Source organism: Elgaria multicarinata, chromosome 3 (genome assembly GCF_023053635.1).
Source record: "Elgaria multicarinata webbii isolate HBS135686 ecotype San Diego chromosome 3, rElgMul1.1.pri, whole genome shotgun sequence".
NCBI lineage: Eukaryota > Metazoa > Chordata > Lepidosauria > Squamata > Anguidae > Elgaria > Elgaria multicarinata.
In genome coordinates, this window is record NC_086173.1 from 104281731 (window position 1) to 104291595 (window position 9865).

Below are 9865 nucleotides of genomic sequence, written 5' to 3' on the forward strand. Positions count from 1 at the left end.
TATCCCAGGAATTCAGAAATGTACAATATCTCAACAAACATGATAGGGAGAATTTATTGTTGGATTTGATAAACATCAGGGGAATTCTTAGAATGCAGCCCCTGTCCCAACTTTTGTTCATGCTGATAAATTTTAGCTTGGCAGTGATAGTTAACAGCTCAGTTCAGACAATATGTTTCTCAACTGTGGTCTCAGAACTCCATGGTGGAGTTTTTGCACCACTGTAAAGAAATGTATTGTCTGGTACGAAAACTCCACGCAACATTTTTTGGGAAAACACTCCATGCAGAATATCCACGCTGTGCAGAGGAGAGTTCTTGCACAACCATTGTGTTGTGGCAGGCTCCGTGTAGTTTTCCATTGCGTTCAGTTGACTTTTACAACTGAATGCAACAGAGTTCCCTGGCAGGAGCGGCGAAAGGAGTGAGTGCCGCTCTAGGAGAGCCACTGGGATTGGGTTTTTTGCAGCAATGGCTGATGGGAGACCATCGGGAGGATCGGGGGAGGAGAGAGGGTGGAGGAACTGTCAACTAAATGTTGAAATGGATTTTACTCAACTCCACAATAGCCCACAGTCACACAATGGTGGAGTGGGGAGTACCCCCTAAAAACTCAACCATTGAGTGGAGTTTTCACACTGCATTGACTAACGTGTTGTCTGAACTGAGCCAAAGCCACTGTGTAGTAAAGATTCATGTATTTGAGATTGGAAAAAGATTCCCTACACTGTGGGCCAGAATTGAACTTATTAAATAGCTGTATAATGTGTGAGTGAGGCCATTCCTGGCGATTCTGACCCAAGTTGATTTTTGTGTGGTCTTCTGGCTGCCGTTTTAAATCCTTGTAAACCCCATTTGAACACTAGGACTGCTTCAGAGAAAACTTTGGCTTTAAAAAAAAAAGCAAAATTGCCCCCCCCCCCCAAAAAGCACCCTGGTTTAGTTAGAAATCAGGGCCAAACTAAAAGTGAGGCTAAATGGGTGATTGTATTCAACATGTCTGTCTCCATCCCCCCCCCCCCCAGGCTAATATAAATTACCACCATGGGAGCATCAGAATTGGGATCATGGCTCATGGGGAGGAAAGATTATCCCTCTGTCCCAGTCCCATGAAAATGTCCCTACCCCAGAACTGTTGTTAGCTGCTGGAAGGAAGCTTCTATTGGCCAAAGAAGGGGAAATTATCAGGATTGTAGCAGGCACAAAGGGTGGACTCCAATTAAAGTCCTACTTAAGAGTAGACCCATTGAAATAAATGGGATAAAAGTTAATCATGACTAACTTAAGTCACATTCATTTCAGTGGGTCTATTCTAAATAGGGCTTTAGTTGCACCCTACCCAAAGAGTTTAATTCCTTTCCCCCACATGCCATGGTCCTGATCCTGATTCCCCCCCACCCGTGTGGCTATTATAAAAAGAAAAATAAATAAATGCACATTAAATGCAATTGCACATTTAATGTCAAATACAGTTGGTTGGCTGAGGGATGCTGCGAGTTATACGATTGTCCCCTTAGTCATCTTCTTTTAAACTAAAACACATCTCAGTTTTATCTTGTAGGGAAGTTGCAATAGCTCCTTGATCATTTTAGATGCGCTTTTCAACACCATTTTCCAGCGCTACAATATTCTTTTGAGGGTGATCAGAATAGTACACACTATTCCAGATGTGGTCTCACCATGGATTTCTATAACAGTATTATGATGCTAGCAGCTTTCTTTTCGGTCTCTTTCCTGTCAGTGAAATTTGCCTTTTGCAAAGCTGCCAAACACTTGAGTTGGCATTTTAATTGAGCTAATCACCACAACCCCAAGATCTCTTCCCTGCTTAGTCTCTCAAGTTCAAACCCTGTCAGAGTACATGGGAAGGTGGGATTTTTACCCCAGTGTACATTACTTTTACACTTACTCAGTTGCCACTTTTGTACCTATTGAACATCTGGAATAGTTCAGTATCATGTGCAAACTGGGCCACTCACTGCTCATCTAAAACTACAGATCACTTTTGAAGAGGTTAAATAGCACTAGGCTCAGTACAGGTCCTTGGGAGGTCCACTTCATTTCATGGTATAAACTGTCCACTTGCTCTACTTCCATCTTCTTGTCATATGACTTCCTTGTTAATTCAGAGCCCAATCCTATGCATGTTTAGACAGAAAAAAGTCCTACAACTCCCAGCATTCCTGAGCCAACCATGCTGGCTGGGGAATGCTGGGAGTTGTAGGACTTCTTTCTATCTAACATGCATAGGATTGTGCCCTCAGGGGTCTTAATAATTCTATATTACAAAAAGGGGAATCATGTTTAAAATTGGAATTTATCATGGAAATTAGTACTCCAATGAAATATAAATAAAATATTTTTCTACAAATTGTCTGGTAGCTCATCTTTAATGAATAATACAATTTAATATATTTTACATAATAGTATTTTCAGGTATTCCATTGCTCAGTCTTTTTAATTGTGTCAATCCTATATTCTTTTATATACTACATCTTTTTCTTTTTACTTAAATGTTCCAAACTATAACAGAATGGAACTGGGATTTGATGAACAATACAGAAAAGCAACACTTAATAGCCAATCAAGTCTATTTTAAAGGAATCAAAAGCTGAGTGTAGCCATACGTGTACTCTGGATTTTAGGAAAGCTGATTTTAATCAACTCAGAACTATGATAAGTAAGGTCCCATGGCAAGTGAGTCTAATGAGAAAAGGAGTCCAAGATGGAGCAGATTATAAAGAAGTCAATCTGTAAGCACCTTGAAAACAATGCAGTGATTACTAGAAGCCAACATGGATTTGTCAAGAACAAATCCTGCCAGACTAATCTGATCTCATTTTTTGATCAGGTAACCTCCCTTGTGGACTGTGGGAATGCTGTGGACAATATATCTTGACATCAGCAAAGCTTTTGAGAAAGTGCCCCATGATATTCTAATTAGCAAACTAGCTAAAATTGGGCTACATGGAACAACTATTAGCTGGATCCACAGTTGGCTACAGAATCAACGATACCTTCTCAAACTGGTGTGAGGTATCGAGTGGGGTACCGCAGGGCTCTTCAACATTTTTATTAATGATTTGGACAAGGAGGTGCAGGGAATGCTTATCAAATTTGCAGATGACACAAAATTGGTTGGGATAGCTAATACCCTGGAAGATAGAATCACACTTCAAAGAGATCTTAATAGACTGGAGTGCTGGGCTGAAAACAACAGAATGACATTTAATATAGATAAATGCCAAATTCTATACCTAAGAAAAAGAAACTAAATGCATAGTTACAAGATGGAGGATACATGGCTCAGCAGTACTACAAGCGAGAAGGATCTTGGAATTGTAGATCGCAAGCTGAAAAAGAGCCAACAGTGTGATGTGGCTGAAAAAAAAGCAAATGCTATTTTGGGCTGCATTAATAGAAGTATAGCTTCCAAATCACATGAGGTACTGGTTCCCCTCTATTTGGCACTGGTTAGGCCTCATCTTGAGTATTGCATCCAGTTCTGGGCACCACACTTGAAGGATGCAGACAAGCTGGAGCGTGTTCAGAGGAGGGCAACCAGGATGATCAGGGGTCTGGAAACAAAGCCCTGTGAAGAGGGACTGAAAGAACTGGGCATGTTTAGCCTGGAGAAGAGAAGATTGAGGGAAGACATGATAGCACTCTTCAAATACAGATTCCGGCTGGACATCAGGAAAAACTTTCTGACTGTTAGAGCAGTACAACAATGGAACTGATTACTTAGGCAGGTCGTGGTCTCTCCCACACTAGAGACCTTCAAGAGGCAGCTGGACAGCCATCTGTCAGGGATGCTTTAAGGTGGATTCCAGCACCTTAAAGTTGGTCTTGATCGCCTCTTCCAACTCCACTATTCTATAATTCTATGAAGACTACTTCAGAGTTCTGGAGTGCATAACATTTCAGTGAAACTGAAATTACTTCTGATAACTAAAACAAGAAACAAAAATGCAAATTTTTCATACAGTGGAAAGTGATATTTCTGTCCCTTGGTGAAAAGTAGATTCTGGCACTCACTCTGGCTATCAAGAATGAAAGTGATATATTAAGAGTTACTCAATGAAGCGTGTGACCTATTTCTTGCTCCTCTATAAAGCATGAAACTAAAAGTTAATGATTTCCTCCCTGATCATATTCTGTGGAGCCTTAGAAGGCTGTTTTTCTACTATTAGCTATTTCAGGAAGAAATTTTCATTTTCATTTCCTTTTTGAGTTATAATAGACCATGCCAGTCTGTTTCCGTTAGTAAACCAATGTAGCCAGAATGGTTTAGCATTTTTAAGAATATATAATTTTTTAAAAGAAAATATACATTTTATTGCATCAATTCACCAATTTTATAATTAGGCAGAGAAGGCTCCCCCCCTTTCTTATAAATCTCACGCCCGATAAACTCCTGTGATTTAAAAACCAAGGAGAATGTACAAAGGGATGTGTATGTATAGGGGGCATGGGGGTGGGTGGGTAAAGATCAAAACAATTTTGTTTTCAACTGATACTTTTATATGGAGTATACAGAGTATGCTTGACCAAAAAAAGGGAAGGAGGGGAATGCTTTTTCTTTACAGCTAATCCCCCCGGTCAATAAATATTTATTTATTCCATTTCTGTTCTGCCCAATAGTCGAAGCTTTCCGAGCCATTCAAAAATAAAAATAAAAAAGCAAGTCCTGTCCAGAATCACTTCCTCTTCTTTGCTTCATCCCGTGAGGCCTTGGGCCACTTCAGGCGTTCATTGTAAGTTCAGCTGCCTCAGCCTTGAGATCTGAGTCTTGGAGGCCTCCACCAGTGCAAGAGAATACCTTAGGCCCTGGGCTTTTCTCTGGGCCCTTATTTTAGAGCTGTGATCAGGCAGTAGCCATAGGTGCCGCTCTCTCAGCTTCTGGGGGAAGTGAAGCAGCAGCCTGGGGTGCTTCCAGATGGAGGGGACCGGTCACTAACCACCACTATTCCATCTTTTATCCCTTAACAGATTTTTTTGCCAGTAAGGAAAAAAAGAAGAAGTGGGAAAGCATAAGAGGGTTGCTAAGTGGGAGACAATATGGTCTAGACTAACACACACACACACACACATTTCTGTGAACGAAGGGGCGCGTTTGCACAAGAAAAGCCTCGTTTGGGCCATGGGAAGCAGGGAAAGAACTAAGCAGTGTCCCTCCTTCCGCCGGCAGCCTCCAAAGCTGCTTCTCGTTGTGTAAAGAAACCTTGAGGAAAGGAACCTGCAGCTGCGTGTTATGTGTTGCTTGGCCCTCGGCCGGAGCCCGCTGGAAGCCCCTGTTTCTCGGTCTGCCTACAAGGGCTGTTTTCCGTAAGAGCAGCCCTTTGTGGCAGCCACTTTCCTTCGAGGGTTCATGAGCTTGTGAGTGCCCTGAGAACCAACGGCATGGTTTGTGTGTTGCTGTCACTTCCATCTCTCTCATCCTCATTCCTCCTCTACTTCCTGGGTTTCATCACCGTCTGTTTTCTTTTTGTTTCCCCTTCCATTGCCAGGTCAAGACTGAAATCAGCGTAGAAAGCAAACACCAGACGCTCCAGGGACTGGCTTTTCCTTTGCAGCCGGAAGCACAGCAGGCCATCCAGTTACTAAAACAGAAGAAAATCAATTACATCCAGCTGGTAAGGAGCCACGCCTAGGCTTTTCAGCTTGCTGTTCAGATTGCCTCTTCCATTTCTGCCCGAGTCCAGCTTGCGCAAGGCCAGGCTCGTTGGTGTCCCTGCAGTTTATCCCAATCCAAATGTTATTCTGAAGTGTGTCCTCTTGCCTTGTTTAAACAGAAGCTGGACCTGGAGCGGGAGACCATAGACCTGGTCCATACAAATGCCACAGAGATAGCGGACCTGCCTAAGAGAATTCCTCAGGATTCTGCCCGTTATCACTTCTTTCTGTATAAGCACTCTCATGAAGGAGATTATCTGGAGTCAGTTGGTAAGCTCTGGGCGAAGATATTTCTTCTTTTTTAAATAAACAGAATCAGGCGAGAATTTCTTTCCGTGCTTTACTAGGAATGGACGGATCTGTCTTTTTCGATTTCCACAACTTTCAGACTTTTTGAAGCACTAGTTCTTTCTGTCCTGTTTCTGCATCAGCTTGCAAATATTGGGGTTGAAAGTCTGAATAAAAATGCATATGTGTTTTAATATTCATTTCTCCTAATGTAGGGTCATGCTGACTTTAGGAGAAATGCATATGAAAGGCATGGGGAACCTCCAGTCTGTGGGTCAAGCATCTGGCTCACCACCTTCTTTCCCAATCTCTGTCCCTTCTCATGACAGGGAAACACTCTTATCTCCAATCAGCAGCTAATTAGAGATTTCCCTGCTAAGCACTGAAAAGGCCCCCTTTCTGCTGATTGGAGATAAAAGCTTTCCCGGCCAGAAGAGGGGATGGGATTTGGGGAGGAAGCTACTGCTTACTTCTGACGTTTGCCCTGCAGAGGTTTGCCCTGTTTATTTCTAGTAGACGTACTGAAGCTTGCCCTGCTTACTTGCAAGTACAGATGCAGAGGCTTAGTATTTGGGATGCTATTTGAAAGTGCTGCAAGGCTGCTGAAACTGAATGAATCATTCATACTTACTTCTGAGTAGACATGTGAAGGTTTGTCCTGCTTACTTCTGAATAGGCTCTGCTTTGGCCCCTCCCACAATTGGAATATGGTCCCTGAAACCTTTCCCAGATTGGAACTTGGCCCTTGACAATACATATGCATTTCTCCTAATGTATGCCAGTGCATATGAAGAAATGTGTACAGAAATGCATATTTTAGGTGAGATGTATACAAAAATCCATTCATTAGTGTGTACATTTCTCCTAATCTACGCATTTGTTATATGTACCTTGTGATTGGAGAACTAAAGTGTGAAAATGGAAAGATAATTGCATTCCACATTTCATATTAGTTGGGAAATGCAAGGTAAGTCTGCATTAAATGCAAACCAAACGAATTTCTCCCCCATCCCCACTCTTGACAAGCATTGTGAGCTTGTCCATGCCCCTGTGGGATGAGCAGTTTAATCCCTTGAGAGTTAATCTCTTGAGTGTACAAAATGATTCCTGCCTGTGCAGGTTCTGTTATCCATAAATGTGGGGATCATGAGAATGTACCTTTTAATTCTTTTCTGCTGATACATATTTACTAATACAATTCCTCCAGGACTGGGAGAAGGCTCTTAAAATATTGCTTTCGTGCCCAAACCATGCTCAAAGGCTTCCGGGATATAACTAAAATCAGTACCTTTAGAACCATGCAGTACATGAACAAAAAGCTGTTTAATTGCAATGGCTTGGTCCAGGCTTCATGTTCTGCACTCTCTAGAATGCGTTTCCTCTGTTCTGTGAACACTCTTGTTGCATGCGTGGCAATTGCTCCCCATAGCTTTATGGTATTAATCTTCCTGGGATCCAGGGATGGCTGACCCTCCTTTCTCTTCCTTGCAGTGTTTGTCTACTCCATGCCTGGCTACAAATGTAGCATCAAGGAGCGCATGCTGTACTCCAGCTGCAAGAGCCGACTGCTTGACTCTGTGGAGCAAGATTTCTGCCTAGAGATTGCAAAGAAGGTAAACCGTGACCTCTTGTCCGTTAACCTTACCTTGAAGAAGGAAGTCCTGTTCCTTTGAGCTGGACGCTAAAAGTCCTGAATGGTGTGAAGGAGTGATGGGATAGTAGGTGAAGGTTTTTCGTGAGGATCTTATTCAGGAGCCAGTAACTGAGTTGGAGCAAGAACTGTTCCACTGTTCCAGGGTAGTGACCTAACGGTAGTGCCTTGCTCAAAACCTAAAGTCGGTGCCCCGCAAAGCAATGGTGGAATCTTGGCTGAAGAAAATTTCAAAACTGCATGGGCAACAAGGAAAACCTAGCAGACTTTAAGCACTTAATCTCTAATGGGGAGACATCATGCCCAGATCCTGGAGACCAAATAGGATTCCTGCTTGGAGGCAGTGCTGCACAGTTGGGGGGCGGATTTGCAGGTAGGGGTGGAGGGAGATAGGAGTACTTTTGGGAAAAGAGGGGATGGGGAAGGAGGTTACAGGTGTGTGCCCTTAGGAGAAGGAGGTACCACTCTCAGTTGAGATTTGCATGCCTCAGTGGCTAAACAATTTGGGTTTGGATGTCTCAGTGGCCACTGCTTTTATTGTAATTGGAACTGGTTTTAATATTGTATTTACTGAGCACTGCACTTCCTTTTCCTGCTGTGCCAGATTGAAATTGACGATGGAGCGGAACTGACCGCCGAGTTCCTGTACGACGAGGTCCACCCCAAGCAGCACGCCTTCAAGCAGGCCTTTGCCAAGCCCAAGGGGCCTGTTGGGAAAAGAGGACAGAAGCGGCTTATCAAAGGACCAGGCGAGAATGGTGACGACAGCTAAGCCCCGATGGACAGGAGGACGGGTCAGGGCAGGGGCTGTGTGCACCGGCCAGCCTCCAGCATTGCAGCTCCAACCAAATCCGCCTCTCTGCCTCTGAGCCTGTCCACTGAGCTCCAGAGCTTTTCCCTCCACACATCTTCTTTCAGAATCATGTCCACCTCGTTCCATTAGGGGAAGGGGGAGAGAGAGAATCTGGGGGGCAGAGAAGGAGAACTAGGGGGTGTTGTTTTCTCTTCCCCTTTGCGCTGTTGTATAAATCTTGGGAGGGGAGGGGGGAGAACCATAATTGTTCTAGTTTGGAATACCCTTTAAAGGCAGATGCTGCTGTTACTGCTTTGCATTGTGACCTGGTTTACTTGGGATCTGAACCACTCGAAGAATTTCGTTCACCGCTTGTCTGAGGGAGTTGCTTTCATGCCAAAAGCAGACCGCACCCCCATCACTGAATGCGCGTACACACACACACACACACACACACACACACATCTTAACCCCCAAGTAGCCTTTCTCTCTTGGGTGTTCTTGCTGCCCTGTTACAAACAAACAAAATTGTATCCGTAGCCTTTGGAATTTCCATACCATTAATGCCATTCCCTTACCAAAGCGGCTTGTTTGCCGAGCAGTGGAGCCAGTACTCACTTGAGGCTTATGGGGTATGGTCCAGGGATTAACATTGCAGCGGGGTCTCTCTTCCTCCCCCCCCTTTGTTTAGCTTAAGCCTGTGGATTTGTGGGGTGGTGGTGCTAGAGGTTAGTGGGTTTTTCTCAAAAGGCAGAGTTTGTGTGATTTGGATGAACAAAGCTGCTTGCTAAAGAGAAGGCAGGGCTCCTGAGAGCGGCTCTCCTTTCATTTATGAATTTCATCCCATTCTAGGCCTCACCATCCAGCCTTACTTGTGGTGACAGAGGGAATTTCCATCACAAATCCATAGGCCTAGCCTGGATATCTAAAATGAGTTATATCACCATACTCTTGGTGACTTTTATAAAGCTATGCATTGGAGAGCGCTTGGCTAATTACAGTGTTGTGGTCTACAGCCTCCACCCACCCTGCCCTGCTTTGATGGCTCACTGCCTAATGGTACAGCCTCATGAGAAGAAAAGAAAAGGGCAATTAGAGACTGGGAAGTGTAATCCCTGCCCAGTTCCTGTTGGTGGCTTTTTGACTTACCAAGTTCAAGGCTGCGGCTCTTTCCACGTGACCGCCGTGGGTAGTCCTGTTACGCTTTGCCACACCAGCATCCAACCCCTGCATTGGCTTACGGCCTAATGCTGCCTTGACTTCCTGAGATCTTGCTCTGACTTTCTGACGGAGATATTGAGGTTCGTCCCTGAGCCGCTTGTTCTCAAGCTGGATGGTTCCAAATGGAGCATTTGGCTGGGCTTGGTCCAGTGATACGTTTGCTCAGGCAGCTGTCCACCTCCAGGATCAAGACACCCAGCAACTGCATCCCCTTGTCATATTCCAATGCTGCAGGTT

The 9865-nt window shown here is 44.1% G+C and overlaps 1 protein-coding gene across 2 annotated transcripts in view; it reads left to right on the plus strand.

Annotated features, from left to right (window-relative positions):
• The window catches only part of TWF2 (twinfilin actin binding protein 2), a 66610-nt gene extending 57739 nt beyond the window's left edge, over positions 1-8871 (plus strand). For both annotated transcript variants that reach the window (XM_063121134.1, XM_063121133.1), the window contains exons 6-9: positions 5510-5635; positions 5795-5945; positions 7455-7576; positions 8219-8871. In XM_063121134.1, the coding sequence (XP_062977204.1) occupies positions 5510-5635; positions 5795-5945; positions 7455-7576; positions 8219-8386 (567 nt within the window). In that variant the 3' untranslated portion in view covers positions 8387-8871. The remainder of the gene's footprint in view (positions 1-5509; positions 5636-5794; positions 5946-7454; positions 7577-8218) is intronic.
• The last annotated feature ends 994 nt before the right edge of the window (positions 8872-9865 follow it).